Source organism: Cotesia typhae, unplaced genomic scaffold (genome assembly GCF_013202065.1).
Source record: "Cotesia typhae breed Kobodo isofemale line unplaced genomic scaffold, CoteBio_Ctyphae contig_23, whole genome shotgun sequence".
NCBI classification, from domain to species: domain Eukaryota; kingdom Metazoa; phylum Arthropoda; class Insecta; order Hymenoptera; family Braconidae; genus Cotesia; species Cotesia typhae.
In genome coordinates, this window is record NW_027423729.1 from 4180531 (window position 1) to 4200890 (window position 20360).

A 20360-nucleotide genomic window follows, 5' to 3' on the forward strand; every position below is an offset into this window, starting at 1 on the left:
TGAATAAATTGGAGTGATTTGTCAAAATTACGCAAATAATAATTGAGATTTATATTGCATACTGGAATATTTTATCTGAATTTTTCACGAGGTTTATTAATCACAGAACTGCAAGTCCAGACATTGTGTAAATTTTGTTAATTATAAATTATTTTTATTTCATTGATAAAAAAGTAAATTTATCTCAATAAAAAAATTAATGGTGTGATATTAATGAAAATTAAATTAAATGACATCTAAAAATTTTTAGAATTTTTTTTTATTGAAAAATTATTTTAAAAAAATAAAACAAAAAATTTCACATGTAGAAAATTTTAAAAATTGCACATTTTTTAAAAATATTTTTTTGTGCCAATTTTTTAATAAAAAAAAATTTTTTTTTAGTAGTACTTTATTCGTTGTAAAAGTCAAAAAATGACAGATGTCGACTAACTTCAGTTTCATAATTAATAACTTAATAAAGTTTTACTAAAATAAATGTACACAGGTTAAATAAAAAAGAAGAAATTTTTTCGATAGATTTATTCTTTATATGAAATAAAAGTTTATCCAGCCATGTATGATTTTTTGCCTAAAAGTATAACAATCATTAACACATTAATTAAAACAATTGAAGATTATTAATAATGAGTTAAGTACATAGTTTAAATAATAAAATTTGATTATAATTGTAGTTTTAAATAATTAAAATTCTAAGCAACTTTATATTAGGCAGATTTCTTCTTTCCGCCGTCAATAGTTTGATTATTGTGCCATGAGAATGACTTTTGATTTATCAATTATAATTTACTCAACAAAATAAAACTGTACAACACCTTTTTTACAGCTTAAAACAATATTGGTCCATTAACGACATCATATGAATTATCGATATGCTCTAATATAATATTGACTTCAATTCACATTTCAAATATATTTTAAATAAATTTTTAAATTCATAAAGTTATGTCAAGAACCAGTTTTTTATTTTCTATTCTACGATTACCCGCATCGAAGATTAAGCCGCCTATCGCAGCTTTTTAAATTGTATTTCTATAACAGCAATAATTTTTGTTATATTTATTTATAATTTTCATTATATATATATATATATATATTTAAATATATAAGTTTCTCAGACACATCTATAATAAATTTGGTAATTGCTTGATAAATTGTCAAGTAAATAAATGTCAACATTGGACCCAAGTTAATACTTAGAAACAAGTATCATTTTCTGTTTCTCAGTATCATTAATTGATCTAATATAAAAAAAAAAAAAAAAAAAAAAAAAATGAACAGACAAATAAATTTAAAAATTTAAAAATATAGATACATAAATTTAGTAATATTTAAATTGTTATTACAACTATTAATGAGAAAAATATCTTTATATATCTTGTTCTATTATTACAATTAATTATAATTATGCTGAAATGGATGTTGACTGTCTTTTCTCATAAATATAAAATAATATATATGAATATATTTATAATTGGCACACATAATGCCTCTATCGAGCGTCCGCTGATTGTTGAATTCATGAATATCATTATATTATATTTTGTCACATTTTTGTGATATAACATTATTCCTTTCAGATTTTTTATTCCTAAACTACTGGAATATTCTAAGCGACTATCTCGAGGTTTTTGAATAGTCGGGAATGTTCACCGTCGGTTGGGCGAAACAGAACGCTCTCATCTGGCTTGATGAAGAAAAGCCTTCATGCATGATTTATGGGATTCCTTTCTCTCCCCATCCATATTTTATCATCGGTACCATCGTCTACGACAACCACCAGCTATCTCTACCACTAAACCTATATTCTATTACTATCACTACTGTTACGACTATCACAACTCTGTCGCTTTTCAGGCGCTGACTAAAACGTGTCCAGTCTCACATTATTTTCTAATAAAAATTATCAACAATTTCCACAATAATATACATATATTTATAATAATAATTAATAATAATAGTAATATTAAATTTAAAGATACTTATTTAATTAATAATTATAATTATCACTTAAACCATACTTTTGTAACGTATGGTTAAAAATGGGCCTAAAGTTTTCTTCTTTACTTAAATAATTAATTAAATCAACTACTAGATCTATTTATGTACAGGCCCGTTTTTTTTCGAATTATATTATAATTATTCAATAATTTTTCCCGTAATTTTGCTTTTAGGTTTAAACGTAATTAGGTCTCGAGGCACAACAGAGGAAGTTGAAGCTACCACCGAAGTAATTCGGATTTCCGGTCCTGTTGTCCCACCTGTTGCCTTTACGGGCCCCGTTGTTACGAGCTAGGCCAGCACAGCAATCTTGTAAAGCAATTGTTCTTTCTGGAACAATTCAAAGAGGTGTGTAATGAAAGTTTGAATTTTATTTTTAATTTAATAAATGAATAATTGAGTAGGAGTGTTGAAGCTTAGTTTGTTGTAAGGGAAAATAATAGGGTGAGATGCTCGTTAAAAAGTAAAAAGAAACTTGCCTACATCAGCTTCAGATTGCGGCATGAATTCCTGAAGCTCAGCAACAAGAGCGCTTATTTCTGCGGAGTCTTTGCGGATACTACAAAGTTCCTCCTCATTGAAATTCGGAGTAATCTGCTTGCATAGTAAAATCGATGAAATCACATTTCCAATGTTCGATGGTCCCGATTTACTAGCTGAAACATAAATTTTTATTTTTCATGTTAGTTATCACTGTGGTTTGCTCATCCGATTATAAATTTTATTAAAAAAAACACGGAAATCTTTTAATGGAAGGTATTAAACAGAATAAAAAATCACTTAAAATAATAAAAATTAAAATTAAAAAAAAAAATAATAAATAATGATAATTATAATAATTAATTTAACAGATATTTGATAATTTTTCGGGAAAAATTTATTTGTTCAAAAAAAATTTTTAAAATGGTCAAGTGACTGCTAATTTAGCCGACTTTCAACAATTTTTGATTTTTTTCATTAATTAAATCATAAGTAAAAAAATACGGTAATTATTTATAAGTGGAGTTTACCATTTTAATTTTCATTTTTTTGAACGAAATTTTTTTTTTGAAAAATATATAAAAAAAAAAAAGTTGATTGTCACAGTTTTAAAAATTTTTCAAAAAAATTACACGTATAATTTTTCAAAACTTCTACATTCGAAATTTTTTCTTTCAATAATTTTTCGATTAAAAAAAAAATTATTAAAATTTTCAAATGTTAGCTAATTTAATTTTCATACTTAAATGTCAATAATAATAATAAAAACTGTACCGTAATAACCGGACATATCCATTGGAACAATCCGTACAAGATTCTTGCATTTGAAAAGCTCTCTGAGGAAAAGCTGAGCGACAAAGAAGAGCAAAACCAAATTTGGGCTGTCTGCTGGTATTCCGAGGTCGATCGCACTGGGTATCCATCCAATTAAGGTGGAAAAATAAATAAAAAGGTTATATTAGATGAGATAGAAGTTACGTGAGGAAAAATTAGCAGACATCGTGTTCAAGAGCCTGTGACCTTAGCAAACACCCGTAGGCGGCATTCCACGTGAGCTAAACTCTGGAAATAATCCAGTATAGCTAGCAATAGGACTACAACACAACACACTATGGTATTTGTAAATTAAGGCCCGTAATTTTTTTTCTTCATACCTTTTTATAACTTCTCTTTTCATATGTTTTAGCTAGAAAAAACGTGAGAGCTTACTGGACTCGTTAAGAACCTTGTCCCAGATTCAAAAGTACTACTTGTATTAACTCAGTATAATGTACACTCATTTCTTTTAGTTTTTCTTTTTATAATTTCTAAGAGACTGTCGGCCAGCGTGAGTATGTTTTTAAAATTTATTTTATTTCTTCTTTCTTTATTTAAACGTATAATATTTATTTAAACCCATTATTTCACGTGAAAAGCGTATTAATTACTCCCAGCAATTATTCACTCGACTCAAACTCTATATTTTCCTCTTGTTTCAGGCACCAGAGTGGGGTTTACGCTTAGGAAAAATTATATTAACACCAATATCAAATTATAAAATCCACGCACCACCGTCACACTACTGAATTTTAAATTTTATGAGTTTTATTATTATTATTAATTACACCATACTATCGCGTGAGACGTCATGATCCTTTAACGTGTTCATATTATACATCCGAGTAACGTTATCACAAGCACCAGTCGGCTATTCAATACCCACATTGTTGGACTCATGAGCTTTGCGATGATACTCTCTATGGAATCAACATATTAAATAATAATTCCATATTTATTATTTATTTATATATTTATATTTATACACACAAATATAAAAATAATTAATTATTTATAAATTGTAATCTACTTTTAAACAAAATTTAATTACGTAGAAAGCTAAAGAATTTATAATTTTTATTTCAGATCTATAAAAAGTATTTGTTTTAAGTTATAAAGTCTTAATAATAAGGGTATATTATCATTTGGAAGCCGACAAAGTAATAAGTTTTGTTATGTCACTGAAGGCGACTGAAAAAGCCGATATGGATAGTAGAAAAAATGAGATGTGCATGTTACCCCGAGAGAATTTACTGGGATAATCTATATATTATTTTCTTTGACTTCTTTCAAGCATTTTCTATGATATGAATTCTATACCTTTGTTTTATTTTTAATATCTATGGAACAACGAAGAAAGAAAATGAGGACACGTATGTACTCAACTCAACTAAACTATCTACCTTTTTCAGATCTCGAATCCTCCTCCTGGTTATCAATATCAATAATATTCTCAACTTATTTTCGGCGAATTAATTATTATTGTTTTCTGGTAAACATTTTTTATTAACATGCACACATTGTGAAAAACATGCATAAAAATGCCAGTCATTTGAATATCATAAATAATAAGAGCTTTCAATGAGTAATGCTCGGTATTTTTTATTTTTATTTATTGTTATGATTATTATTATTATTTATTTATTTTTTTTTTTTTTTTTAATATATAAGAGACGGTATTTTTCTTTTTCAATTTAATACTTCCATACTTTCTGATCGAAAATATATTCGTGACACATTTGACATTTAGAATTTCGCATCGAAAATTCTACAATATGCGCTCTAGTCAGTGAGTTTAATCGCTGTACCTCGTTATTTTATTTTATTTTATTTTATTTTACTAGTAATACGAATATATAAATATATTTTACAGGGAATATTATTTTTTTTTCTCAAGTACGAGATAAAGTAAATATATATAGTGTATTATAGCAGTTGACATTCTGATATCTGCATCTAAATTCCAAGAACATAATACAGATTAAATCGATAGTCAAGTATTTAGATATGTAACATTATTATGCATATGAATATGTATATTATATATGTTATATTTATATAATACAAGTATAAGTAAGTATGAAGAAAAATATTTACGTTAGGTATAAAATATTTTTATACAAGCTAAGACTTGCATTTAAAGTATCATGTACGTTATCGTGAAACAAATGTGGAATAATAAAAAAAAAATAAAGAAAATCATAAACATGCGATTGGGGCGAAAATAAAACAGTTAGATCTTGATGAGCCACTACACGCAACATATTGAAATATGAAATATGGAGCGACTTTTATGAGCTTTAAAATGGAGGAAAAAAATAAAAGTAAAGGCGTTTGGTATATTTAATCTGGTAACAGAAGAAGTAGCGCCGGAAGGGCTTGCAGAAATGATTTAGTTTGTAAAATACTTTAAGATATTAAGATACTGAGTATGAGAGTTGAGATTTAGCTTCTTAGCATACTAGGGCGCACGTTTTTTCTATTTCTTCTCGTGTGGTACAGTCTGCAGTATACATGCTTGTATTACTTTATTTATTTTTTTTTTATTATTTTTCTTGAATTCCTTACTATATACCCTTACCGAAGTTAATCTTTCAAGGGAACTATTTGATGACAACATTAAATATTCATATTTTCATTAGGTAAAGCAAACGGCTGAGATGACCTTTTTAGTCAACCATTCATAGTCTTGCCCTGCTCGGTTCTACTGCCCTAACATTTCATTATTGCTACTTAATAATCGTTAAAATACTGCTATAATAACTAAAGAAAATAACTAAAACTATAAATATTGAATTTATTTTTGCATAGTGAATAATTGCAGCGATAAACGGGAAAGCGGTAAAAAAGTAAATATCCTACTAATAAATGTCAACAAATTGTTTGTTATATGAAAACGAGTTTCCATTGTTACTTTCAATATAACCAGTGAAATTTGCATATTGACGGGATAAAAAAGTAATCTTTTATGAGGAAAGTTCAAAATTCAATGCTGCTATAAAACTAAAACTGATTTATTTTAAAAATCATACAAAATAAACTTTTGGGTATAATAGAAGTACCTATTGCACAATGGGAAGTATTTGAAATATTATTTCAATTAAAACTTTGGCTATAAATTTAAGTAAAAAAAAAAAAAAAAAATTCTATTTCTAAAGTTACTTTTATTCTATTTCTACATTAGCTATTGTTTTGTGATTATTTCTCGCAATTGTATAATCTATTAAATTTGTATATAAATTATGCGCGTTCTTTTATCTTGTAAACATTTTTTAAGAATTATGTGCTGCTGAACATTAATATTGCTTCACTGCTTATAAAGCTAAACTAATTATAAATTTTGCACAACAAAAAAAGCGGTACATAAGTTGAATAAAATAAGTGCAAAATCACGATTTTTTTTCCGCTTTAATTGAAACCTCACATAAATTATTCCAAATAATATATTATTGCGTTACATGAGCAAAAAGGTAAAATATATATGATGGATAGCTTCGTTAAAAAAAAACTTCATGAATAAAATGGTTCTGTTGAGCTCCATGACTAGGTATATCCCTCTAACACCAGTCTTTTCCCTCAATAAATTGAGTAATATTAATGTTCAAGAACAATAAAAGCTATACATGAAAAATAGTGATAAAACATCACAAAAAATAAGACTTACAACTTGCAAATTCATATAACTTGGAGAAATTTTAAAAAAGAATTGAATAGTCTCATTTTCTGTGATTTAAAATATAATTAAATTAAATAATAAAAAAATAAATAAGTGAAATTAAATATAATTTTTTTTTTGTCAAAAATAGATTCTCACCTACGCATCTGAGGTAAAACCAACTGAGAAGTAGATTTGCAGGACTCGACGCAGTTCCGTCGCAGCTTACGAACACGTTCTCGGAGCTCAGGACCGTCCCGAGGCTGTCCGATGTTAATCAGCAGATCTCGAAACTGAGCCACCTGGCAGTTAATGTCATGTATTTGCTGTAACACATCAAGTGCACACTCAATTGTTGAGGAGCAAGGACATCTGTATGCATTCAGGCTCATCGAATGCTAATTGGGTGATATATATCTGGGAGGATTAATAGCCTCTGGGTCTAACTGCCGAGTAAAGGGTGGTATCTACCTACTCTTACACATCCTCTGCTCCACTGCGCTATACAACGTTACTTCCAGCGGCAAACTATTCAAGGAAAATTCGTGTTAATTGAATTTTCGTTAAGCCTCAGCTGTGCTACCCAATAAAAAATCTCTTTTCAATTATTCAATGTTTTATCAATCCGTATTAACGGAATAACTAAATCGATTTTCAATTTTTGTATTATGACATTTCAGTAATTATGCTCTGCTGAAGCTCAGGAATTTTATCATAATTTAGTATCACAAAATCAACTAACTCAGATCAAAAATTATTCTGTTTTTAAATTTTCAAAAATTTTTTTAAACATTAGAAACTAATTCGTAAGTTCACAAGATACAAGGTCGTTTCTCAATTATGTTAAATTGCACTGTACTTTCTTAAATATTAACATTTTTAAAGATATAAGCTCATCTCGATATTACACTCATCAAGACCTTTCATTTAAGTACCCACATCATTTTTTTATATATTTATATATATTATATATATATGTACATATGAAAAATATATAAAAATGCATGTGGGTACTTAAATGAAAGCTCTTGATGAGTATAACATCGGGATGAACTTAAATCATCAAAAATGTCAATATTTAAGAAAGTACACTGCAATTTAACAAAATTCATTATTTAATAAATCAACATTTTATTTATTTATATTTCACAAGTTACGACAGTCACATGGTGACTGCAAGATTTCTAGTAGGAATAATTTTTTTTTTTTTTGAAAATTTATTAAAATTTTTGAATATTGATAATCATAATTTAGTAACTCTTATAGAAGAAATATTCGCGAAAATTAAATTAATAAAAATAAAACATAATTCTAACAAGAAGTAAATTTTTTTCTGAATCATCTGATTTTGTCACAGCACATTAATAATTCCTATTATATGGTTTCAGCTTTTTGTCGAGCCTTCCCTCGCATAAATACCGAAGAAATATCCGAGCCCGAAGAGAGACGCCCGAAAAACTATAATTAATTACTAAATTACTGTCAAATTTAACGGGATTAATTACCAGTGCGATTGATTTATCATCATGTAATTTGCTGGTGGATGGTGTCGGGGATTGCGTCATTATCTATGCTGAATGTGTGCCCTACTCCGTTGGCGGGTAACAGATTGGACAAAATCCACATCAGCAGCATATCTTTTCCGCATCCTCAGGACCAACAGTCATCCCATTATTGGCTAGCGAGTTGCTGCTGATGGGATAGCTGTTACCTTTCAGATGTATTAACAATCAAAAGCCTATTCGGATTTAACTTGATGACGATTACAGCCACAATTACAGTAATGTGTTGTGAGTGTGTTTAAATCAGAGGCTGAGATTTCAGGGACGATGTTTGTTCTGCTCTCAGTATAGACTGTTAATACTCCAGCAATTAATACCGGTCGCTTCATTTGTCCAAGTTAAATCCAACAAATCACACGGTACTTTCATACCACACGTGATGATGTCACTTGATATCTTCCCATTGACATCCGAGAACTTACAGGTCGGAGATACTTTTTTTTTATTTCTTCTTTTCTTTTTATTCCTTTTGTTATTTTTACTTTCCTTTTTTTTTTTTTTTTTTTTTAATAATAATAATAAATCCAAGCGTTACACAGACACTCAAACATCACGTCAGAGAAGTAATTAAGACACTCGTTGAAACGGTTCTTAGATTTATAAACTTTTTAATTAGACATGACAGGTGTTAGCTAGTGAAGTTATTTTGAAAGATAACTCTGTTAAAATAAATTATTATCTCACTTATTGAACTTAATTCCGTTAGCAAGTTTATTAAATCGTTTAATAGTCGAAGGATTTATATGTTATTGAATTAATTTTAGTTTAATTTAATTTAACTAGTTAGCCAGCTAAGTTAGTATCACCGATTCGGCAAGTGTTAACTGTTGACTCAATAACGGGACGATTATCCACGCCGCGGGAATTCGTACGACTAAACGCGAGAAGCCCGCGCGAAAGAATAGTAATAGTTATAGGGTCGAGCTTTTTGAACGCGCATGTCTGACGCGTGCAACGCCTTACTACTGTACACTTTAGTCTATTCTCCGTTTTGTTTCTCTCGTTCTTGCTCTTATTCTTGTTCATTTTGTAAGATTTTACGTATCAACAAAAGTAAACAGAACGTAGTGTAAGGAGCGTAAAAAGACGCAGTACGAATACGAGGAAAAAAAAAATCTAAAATGAAGAAAAAAACAAGTACGGCGAGAAAAGCCACTTTTACGACTCGGGGTAAACTTAACCAGGTGGAATGAAAAGAAAAGAAAAGAGTTTTTGTTGCTTAAGCTACAAACACTTGATTGCAACCCTATTCTCACTTCCATTATGTGCCTTTTGATTTTTTTACCTCTATCTACATTTATACATTCATACATATAGGTATAAATGTATGTATATACATTATTTACAGAGCAATGTTATTATTTTCATTGTTGTAAAAATTAACGTTGGTATTTTCCAGGAACATAATCAACTATTTACCTTTTACATTTATATTTCTTCCGTTTTTTTTTTAATTTTATTGTTATTATTATTATTAATCATTGTTATCCACGGTTAAATTTGTCCGTAAATTGGCGCTCTGCCACTCGTTATTTTATCTCGATAAAATTACCAACCAACTATGAATGGCTGGCTCTATAAAAAACTAATTTAACATGCAAACAAAAATATGAATTGATAAAATAATATAATATATATAAAAAAAAAGGTAGCATAACGCCGGGTATACTTTCTATTCGGGAAACTTTTTTTCCAAAAAGCCTCAAGGTTGCGACGACGGTAAGCCTGGATTTGTGTGTGAATGTGGTTAAATCATTTATTTAGCCAACAGTCTGATTTATTTCATCTGGAATTTTTCGCCAGCACTCATTTGTCCAACCAAGAGAGCGACTAGAGCTATCCTTGCGTACTTGAAATGAATAAATGTTTTTTTCTCTCGTACTCGGCACCGTCTCTCTAAAGGTTTTTCGCTATTTTATTATTTATATATCCTTTGAATTTTATTTTTTTTTTTTATTTTAAATTTTCTCTTTTTTGTTGGAGAAAATTGCTGCTTGCTCGATTTTTCGAGATACCATTCGAGTGTCATTGTTTGGCTGGCTGAGAGTAAGTCCACTTCTCTTTGCTCTATTCTCTTTGTTTAATTTCAACTGCTAATATATATCTTGATCCATTATATATATATATATATATATATATATATATATATATATATATATATATATATATATATATATATATATATATATATATATATATATATATATATATATATACATTTAAATCTTCAGAGTTTGTATTTACAATGGATATGAAATTGAATTGATTCAGTCGTTGACTCGTTAATAATTATCATTGTCTCAAAAGATTTATCTCTTGAAGACATTTCAGTAATTAATTTTTCCATAACTGCTGTGCAAATTGGCTCCATAAAAATGTATTGTTTTATTAAAAAATAAAATAGAACAAGGTCAGGTTGCATAATGACATTTGAAAATAACTATTTAAACAGCATTTCGTTATGTAATTAATTAATCGAATCGACTGGACCGAGATAGAAAGGGAAGAGAATGAAGATCAGAGTCCCATCGGCATTCAATTAACTCGTAAACTTTCAGTAGAATATCCAGAGTAATTGCGCATCGTTGCATCACCAATGGATGGATAAAAGTTGAGGGTTGAGGGAGTGGAGACACAAAACACACTGCAGAATGTAGACTGTAGACACTAACGAGCCACGTCAACCAACTGTGTTTCCGTAGCGGGTTCCTGATATACTGCTGATTTGCACTGCTACACTAGACCCACCTGGCTAATCGAATTTTGTCATCTGAAAAACTTTTAATTATTATTTTGTTTAACTAATATTAAATAAAACTTTTTTACAAACTTTCTTTTTAGCTCCGGTCAAGTTGAAAAAGAGCTACTTTCAAGTATATGTGTGTATGAATTCACTCAACCTTTTATATTTTCGACAACAAAATTGCGGAAGGTAAATTAACAAACTTTGCAGGAATTATTGGTAGATTTTATAGAAATCTAACTATTGCATTGGTCCTCATTACAGAACTTTCATTTTTAAATTTTTGAAATCGTAAAAAATTCTTTTTTTTTTTTTTTACTTTCTTTCTTAAATAACTTTTGAACGGGATGACTTATTGAATTGTTGTAAATTTTACCTGAAAGCTTTTTAAATAAGCTTCAATTTGAGTACCGTATGTATAGTCTTAGAATTGAGTCGTATTTTTCTATGCCGATTATGAAATTTGCTATTGCATTCGTTCTAGAAATTTTTTTTTCTAGTATAAAATCCTATTATTTTATTTTTTTATAATTTGAGCTTAAAATTGAGTAACTGAGCTTACGTCATGCGACATTTACACTCATTAAGCCAGCACTTAGACTTACGGCGAACCTTCGGTCTTGGTGATATCGGACGCGTCGGAAATTACGCCAGAGAGATTCGAAGGTATTAAAAAAAAAAAAGAAAATAGTAAAAACCTTCCTTCGGGTAAGAGGTAAGAGTGCACTGAATCCGGATATTTCCTTTTTAGTATCTTATAGTTAGAAGTTGGTTTATTACCAAGAAGCTTTTAGCCCAATAATGGTTATTATTATTCTTATTATTATCGTTATTATTTTATAAGAAGTGTAAATGTATAAAATGGACTTTAGTTGTGAAAGTTTACTAACTCATTTTCTGCGTCAACGAGTTCGCTTTCAAGACTCAATCTATCACTGTTTCGATCTTGTTCAAAGTATGACCGAGCTCTTGTTTTTTGTGTATATATAAAACAAGACCTGTCTCAGCTTGGTGAATAGTCCTATATCCTCTTGTTGAGTTTCACAGAGTTTGGTGTTCAATATATTGACGGGTTAAGAACGTTATTGGCGATCGGGGATATTGATTAATCATAAATCTTTAAGATGAAAACACACAAGCAAAAAAATATTTTAAACAAACTTAAAAGAAGAAAAAAAAATTAATAAATAAGTAATATAAAATAAAGAAAAATAGAAGATAATAAAATTAAAAAAAAAATCAATATTTTTTGCTCGTTCTATTGAAAGAAAAATATTTTGAGATGAATCCAGTCAGGGTACACGGGTGCTCTATAAAGGCATAAAAAAATGATATAGATAAAAAAGAAAGGTCAGGTCTGCTTTCTTCACTATGCTCTTATAAAATATTTTTTCATTTTCTATCAATCGTCGCTTATCAATCGTAGCTCGGCCTCGGGGGAAAAAACGCAACTCCTTCAGTTCCGTATAGCTATCGATAGTTGAAATAGAATCGATATCACTCGAGTAAAAAAGAAGCAGTATCATCCTGGACGATATGAAATTCACACATGTACTTTATATAAAAATACTACATATTTATACAGCCAAAGTGTGTAGGTAGGATTTATTTATGGGCATGTGAAGCTTTTCATACGCAAATTTTGCCTTGTAAACTCATCGGTACTGCACATAAAAATTCAGTGAATCATATCAGCCATAAGAGATAAAGACGATAGACATTCGATTCCTTACAAGTTTTATTTCTTGGAATATAAGAAATAGAAGAAGGTAAAAGGTAAAATGAATTTTCTGAGCCTCGGGGTCTCAAACGACTATGGCTATTCTTTTTCAGTTGTTTATCGTTTTCCATTTCACATGTAAATTAAATTCAAGTGTCTTTATTCACTTTTCTTACGATCTAAAACTTTTATCTCAACACTGAGCTGCGTTCTGATCTAATTAAAAAATAAAAATCTAAAAATTAAAGCTTTTATTATATCAGTATTTGTAGATGAAATAACATTAAAAGTTTCCGGGAAAGTTTCAAAGCTAGTGTGTTGGAGCTGAATAATTAGTGCTATATAATTAGTGGGTTAAACGTGGCCACACAGACCCGCAAACGAGTTGTAAATTATTCTAGGCTTCCAGGTGCTTGCGTGCGTTGATACGCAGTAGCTCTCGGCACCAGATAAATTATTCGTAAATTCAACGTTGTTGCTCTTCAACGCACATTGGCGTGTCCGTGAAACAGTGTTTGTTGGGAACATGAGAATACACGAATTAATCTAGCATACCTAGAGGGTTTGTACATGGCATGTTCATTGGCCAATTGCTATACTTCGTTTCTACTTGCTCAGATTTACCAGTCTCTCTATGTTTCTGTACTTCTCCACATTCACATCGAATTCCAAATTCACGTTTACGTCTGTATACTATTATTTGTGTACAAACACAAACTCTCGTCCAAACAACATATTCACATATTTATAACTATATATCCTGTGCATCAAGTTGTCCCTGACCCATTGTCACATGACACACATACTGAGTAAATTGTGTGAACCATCGACGACCGGAAAGTACTACCAGACTGAATTTTTCAATGTTAGAAATTTTCGATTGCACCACTGACTTTTCTGTACTTTTATTAACACTTGACTTAACTTCCATTGGTCAATTACGACGTATTTCAAATTTTATAAAAATATATTGAGAGAGAAAAATAATAAAATCCAGAAAAAATATATATCCAACGCTCTGAAGAATTGTTTTATTTTTCATCAACTTTCTTTCAATTTATCTTTTTTTTTCTCGCCACTCTTTTTTAATAAAATATTAAGGCTAAACTAAAAAAGTCAATCGCTATAAAAAACAAATAATAAAATTGAAATGATACTGAAGTTAACTGACAACTGTCGATTTTTTTAATTTTTATAATAAATCAATTCTAATAAAAAAAAAAATGCTTCAAAAATTTTTTACTAATTTTCAATCAATAAAAATTAGAAAAATAAAAAAATTTTTCAAATTTTCTTCATGTCAAATTTTTTCTTTTATTTTCTTCTAAATAATTTATCTCAATAAAAAATTCTAAAAATTATCAGTTAGCTGATTTAAATTTTACTAATTTTCATATGCAGAATTTTTTTCTTAAACTTTTTTTCATAATGATTTTCTCGCCATAAAATTCTAAAAAAATTTCCTATGTTTGTCAACATCAGTGTAATAAATTGATTGCATTATAAAAAAATAAAAAAAAAAACGAGCTTGGATACTCGTATTAAATTATCATTAATTAATATGCTCATACTAATATCTTAATTACAAGAATAAAAAACATCATAGATATTAGCAGTCTTTTTTCAGCAAAAGTTTTCAAAACTCAGTTCGCGTGAGTGTAATTTTTTCATCTGAGGTTTTTTTTGTCTTCGCCCTCAAACTCTTGTCTGTAAAAACTCAACTTCAGATCGCGGCAGCAAAGTTACATATCCTGCTCGTTTATATGATTGATTTCTTGATTGAAAGTTTACCTTGCCACACAACCGCAGGGGAAAATTAAACTCCGGACACCCTTAACTTTATTTAAGTTTTTTTTTGCTCGACAGGCAGAAAGCGTCAAATTTCGGCTCGCTGCGCTAAACGAAATTGCCACTTTCTGCCTTCGTCGAGCAAAAAAATAGCATACACTCCTCGAGAAGTAAATAAGAAAGCCTCAGATCACATGTTTGTTGACCTCGGCTTCGCCTCGGCCAACAATTACATGTGATCTGAGACATTTCTTACTTTACTTCCCTCAGTGTGTAATATACTATTTTTCCGTCCAACCAACGTCATTGAATTTGTTTTTATATAAAATAAAATTTAATAAGAAATAACAATGAAAGTAATAGTTTTTAGATGTATAAATAAATTAAACGTCGATCAGAACAAAATAAAAAAAAATTACTTCTGAAGAGATTAAAAAAAAAAAATAAATAAATAAATAAATAAAGAACACTTCTTGGGATCTGCAAGTCTTTAATGTTACAAAAATAATTATTAAATATACAGTACATAACTTCACCAACATTAAAATGCTAAGGTAAATCTTATTAATTCCTTTGAATTTTAATTTTCAACTTTAAATCTCTCCTCGTTTCAGAGATAATAAATTATTAACATAAAAGTATTGTATATAAAGCCTGGAGAATAAAAAGGTAAAATAAAGTAAAGGTAAAAAGACTTTTTAATTAATGCCGAAACTTTAAATACTTAACCATCAGCACAGTGACTAAAGATAAACTTAATAATTATTTCAGAGATAAAGTCAATAAATGACTCGTATAAATTACAATAGCAAGGATCCATTTACGTAACAAACTCAGCGGTACTAAATCTACTCTACAAGTCAACCTACATCTCCTGTCAAACAACTTTGACTGGAAGATATAGATGTAGGAGTAGATGTAGATGAAGATATAATTTAAACATACTCACAATAACCGGATCGGGTTTCGATGATGATAAAGTAGACGTGCGTCGGCTGAATTTGCAGATACTACTGCTCCGACGTGTGATAGCTGGCTTTGAATTCTCCGTGCTTGTCATCATCATCATCAGGACTTACGAGGAGCCAAAGTTAGAATCAACATTTTTATAAACAACCCGACGAGGGTAATATCTTGTCCCGTTTCTCTATTGTCATTGAGATTGTCTTTCTATACCCGTCACGCAATGCCATAACTCTCTGGATGACAATCACCACTGAAGAAGTCCGACCACGTACCCGGTAAATTTCTTTCTTCATCCCTAAACGGGGGTATAACTATTCTTCGACCCGTCAATCCTTCAGCTTACTTATTCTTGCTCACTCACTTATTCTCAAGCTCCCTGCAAAAACATTCCACCCTCGCAGTAACTTGGTAACGAGATAAAACTTGAGAAAACTCTCCTCTGTTTGTCTTATAACTAAAACAAAGAAGACAATGAATAAAATAAAATAAAATAACGATACTGAGATAAAAAGACTGTTTAAGAGTCTGCATGTGAATAACAGTAAAATACACAATCCGATTATAAAACTAATTCAATTAACTCACCTCATCCGAATTAATTGTTGTCAGTGTAAACTGTTGAGACATTAAAGTTTAACATTAAATCGCCATCAAAGTTTTTCACTTTGCTTCTTACAGAATATTTACTTTTTTTTTTTTTTTTTTTATTGGTGTAAGTCTGAATATTACCAACTACTTTGCTCCAATTATCTTTTTTTTTTTTTTTTTATAGATAATTATTTATAAAAAAAAACTTTAAGAATTTATAAATACGTTTATAAAAATAGCATCTGAATTTCTGAAACAACACCCTATATAGTTTTTATTTTAACTTTTATTATTTTTCCAATGTTTACCCCAAGGTTAATTATCGTAAATCTTTTGTTAGATTTCTTCTGTAATTGCATGTGCGTGTAGCACTACACTGACCGAACAGAATTGTTCGGTACTTGCTCTACAATCTCACTTTAATTAAGTTAATCCAACGAAACTCCGTCGATTTAACGTAAAAAAAATCCACATTTATTAATAAATCACTGGAGATATAGATCGGGATACTGAGGTCAATCACGCGAGAGTCTTAATAGCCACGAGTCGCGCATACGAATAAACTTGAAAAATTTATGGAGTAGGTGACAAAACAAAATTTATTTATTTATTTATTTTTTTTTTTTTTTCAAACTTTTATCTAATATATTATTTTTATTTTTTACAGCAGTCGCAGTACAACGTGAAGGTTTTCGAGCACAAATATAACATCTGGAGCTCTTGGATCATAAAGTGCATCTCGACGCCCACGGGAACGTGTGGATTTAAGTCTTATGGTCAACTGGTAGTGAACTAGTGTAGAACCCAAGTATCAAGTAAGCTGATGTTGGGTGCTGGATGTTGATGGTGGGATTAAGCTTGAAGTAAAGGAGTAGAGCAAGCGTCAAGGATGTTTGTGTTAGCTTCAAGTACGAGTATGAGTATAACTCGGTGGAAACTGACGGTAAGAACTAATACGAAGATCCGAAGGGCAACAGAAGGGAAAGGGGAAGGGAAAAAGTATCGAGGAAAAGAAGCAAAGCAGAAAGATGTAAGACTTGAAGTTAACGGGAAGCTTTGTGTTACACGTGTGAGGACTTGTGGCCGTAGGGCTCAGGGTTGAAGCCAGGACCGAGAGGGTGGTGTAAAAATAAGTTCAAGCGTTTAAGTAAAAAATAAAATTGTTGAGAAAGCCAACGACGACGCTTCCGTCTAACGTGTATCGAGTGACTGGGGGCGAAGCGAATAAGGGCGACTCGTCAGCTGGTGCACTTTCATTTCTATAGCACGCTCTCTCGGCTCTTCATCCCTCAGCCATCACCATCCTCATCCTCATCATCTCTTCTCATCTCATCCTCCACCCTCTTGTCGGTTGAGAGCGTACCGCGGGCGGTTTTCCTCGTCCCGGTTCGCCCCCCAGCCAGCCAGCCACTCTCTTTTATCTCTTTTTTCCCGTATTTGTCCCCACGGGCCCGCGACACTGCCAACCAATGTCACTCTCTCTTTTTTTTTTCAACTACATTATTTTTTCCACTCATCCTCTGTGTGTGTTTAAAGGTATTCGCGCATACCATCCACCTCCAGCAACATTCTACATGTTACATGCTACGGATATCTTTATATTTATATTTTTATGTGCGGTGAATATCGCACCCGCATTTGGACCAACTCGTGGTGTGGGTAAAAGTGGATAAAACGAGTGGGTGAGTGACACAGCGCCAACAGAGGCGCAACCTTCTGACAAAGAGCATTGTGCCGAGCTATACAAGCATAATATCTGCATGCACATATACCAGCACGGCAAAAGCTCCCGTTATACTATCCTACATCATATACGACAAGTACAATTCACTTAAATCACTTGTCCTTCCTTGTTTACTCAAGAGGTTTCTGCTTAATTATTTTTATTAAAATATATATATACATATATATATATATATATATATATATATATATATATATATATATATATATATATATATATATATATATATATAACATTGTTTCTATTTAACTAATTGTCTTGTTTAATATTTGTTCCCACAGGTAACGAGACATTCAGTTCAGCTGAGTTATTTTTCTTCTTCACCGCGCCCTTTAACTGTTATTATATATGTCTGGTCTACATTTATCGTCCGCCTGTTCAGTACTCTGTGTAGCATTTAGTATCAGCAAGAATCCACACATATGTAGTTGTGAGAGTAAAGTCAAGCTTTAAGCTTACTTGCCAATGTCCTAAATTTTTTTTTAAAGTTTATTTACTCATTGGAATCTCTCTGGCGAACTGTACGGGGAATGCTGGCTCCACGGATTTCCAATTCCAATGGATCCTTGGCATGTGTACCACTGGCTCTACACGTTATTTACTCACACATATATATAGAGACATGCACATAAGGCAATTTCATTGCTCTGCATTTGACAACCGGATGTATCAACGACATAATGGTCGTTCCGCCGGTAGCAAATACAGTTATAGTATATTTGTTATTATCTTAACTGAGCGATCTCAGTACATTTGCGATCATAAACAAGATAGAAATGAAATAAAGCTGACTATAATATACTTAATGTAAACGAGGACAGCAAGTTAATGCTAATGCTTGGCATGAAAAATACCTAAATTTATCCTTTTTTTTGTGATATTTAATTTTTTGCAGTGCAATCATTGGATTCGTACGTCTGCTACAAAAACATTAAATCTTCTCAACGATGTACTTTCAGAGGAAAAACTCTCTTTGGACTTAGTCTCTAGTCTCTAGCCTGTGTTTGGTATATCTTTGATTCTTTGCGCCTGAGAATCACCACACCAACAAATGAGATTTATTCTGTCATCATACACAACTGAAAGTGCTTTAAAATGTCACGCTGAATTGATGTTTTATATAAATTTTTCTCTTTACTATTTTTATTAAAAGAAAGATGAAATTTTTTCAGGTCTCCAAGCTGAACATGATGAAGACAAATGCGGGGATAATATTCGCGGGCAAAGCTCTACCGACGTTTGACGAAATCACTGCAAAGACCAAATACATTTTCAGTAAAAACAAATTGTTTTTAAAGAGAGCTTTCATCTGTAAAAATTATTTTTTAATTAATAAAACATTCTTCTCAGTTATTACTTTCCACTTTGTATTAAAGTAAGATAATTTTATTAATATTTTCTTTTTAAATTAAACGAATTATTAAATTAATTTCGCTCTTAACTATTTTATATCTTTTTTAATTTACAAATAAAATAAAAACGAGGGAGAAACAGGTCGATTGTACTCACCTTGGTGTTCCCTTCGGCGAGTGTACCGATCACAGATATGATGTATATCCATCCACGTAAGCTACTAAGTTGAGATGGATCAGTTTACAAGCTCGGTAAGGAGATTAAATTTGCATTGGGGGTTGTTCTTTGAAGAGGAATTACGAAACGGCCCGAATATATTGATCCATCGGTATATAGTATACACACCGAAGATTTGTTTGTTCTCTGCGCACTAGTGCACACGCCTCTAAATTTACTTATATTCCTACTACTGCTGAGAACTTTGTTCACACGACAATAACTCTGACGAGTCTATAAATATACATGTTCATGTAATTTGACATTAACTACAAAAGCCCCAATAATTCAACAGCTCCAGTACAGCATTTCTACATTCGCTCTTCTCTCAGAACTTTACAATGTTTATTCAACCAGAACTTTTTTTTTTTTTTTTTTTTTTTTTTTTTTTCATCATCTTTTGCATAAAACTTTCGGCCCATCCATGCGGAAAATTTCATTTTTCTCTGCTCCGTAATTGAATATAACTGAAACTATTTAATTACTGAGGAATTTAATAGAATTATTTTATATACTAAAAATGAGAGAGTAAAGATATTTCGTTAAATATTTATTGAATTTAATGAATGTCTGCTATTTACATATATAATAAATGCTTTTATAATAATTCTAGGTAACATGAACACATAAAATATTTATCAAATAATAACAATAATATCTATTTATTTATTAATGAGAAATTAACCGCGTTTAAATGTCACAGCAAACATCAAAACACATTTCTCGTA

At 30.4% G+C, this 20360-nt stretch overlaps 1 protein-coding gene across 2 annotated transcripts; it reads right to left on the reverse strand.

The window, feature by feature from the left end:
* Window positions 1-514: 514 nt before the first annotated feature.
* On the reverse strand, window positions 515-19750 carry Dcma (decima). 2 transcript variants are annotated; one of them, XM_074238700.1, is made up of 6 exons: window positions 19573-19750; window positions 15715-16185; window positions 7112-7278; window positions 3256-3392; window positions 2481-2657; window positions 515-2331 (listed from the first exon to the last, which is right to left on the reverse strand). In XM_074238700.1, the coding sequence occupies exons 2-6, from the start codon at window positions 15832-15834 to the stop codon at window positions 2177-2179; spliced, it is 756 nt and encodes a 251-aa protein (XP_074094801.1). In that variant the 5' UTR covers window positions 15835-16185; window positions 19573-19750; the 3' UTR covers window positions 515-2176. The 2 variants fall into 2 exon arrangements, with proteins under 2 accessions (XP_074094801.1, XP_074094799.1); XM_074238698.1 differs by lacking the exons at window positions 15715-16185; window positions 19573-19750 and adding an exon at window positions 8458-9388.
* Window positions 19751-20360: the final 610 nt, after the last annotated feature.

Coding starts and splice junctions, on each gene's coding strand:
- Dcma (XM_074238700.1), bottom strand. CDS start 15,834: ATGATGATGATGACAAGCACGGAGAATTCAAAGCCAGCTATCACACGT. Junction 3,393..7,111: donor GTTTTACCTCAGATGCGTAG/GTGAGAATCTAT, acceptor ATGGATACCCAG/TGCGATCGACCTCGGAATAC. Junction 2,332..2,480: donor GCAATCTGAAGCTGATGTAG/GCAAGTTTCTTT, acceptor GAATTGTTCCAG/AAAGAACAATTGCTTTACAA.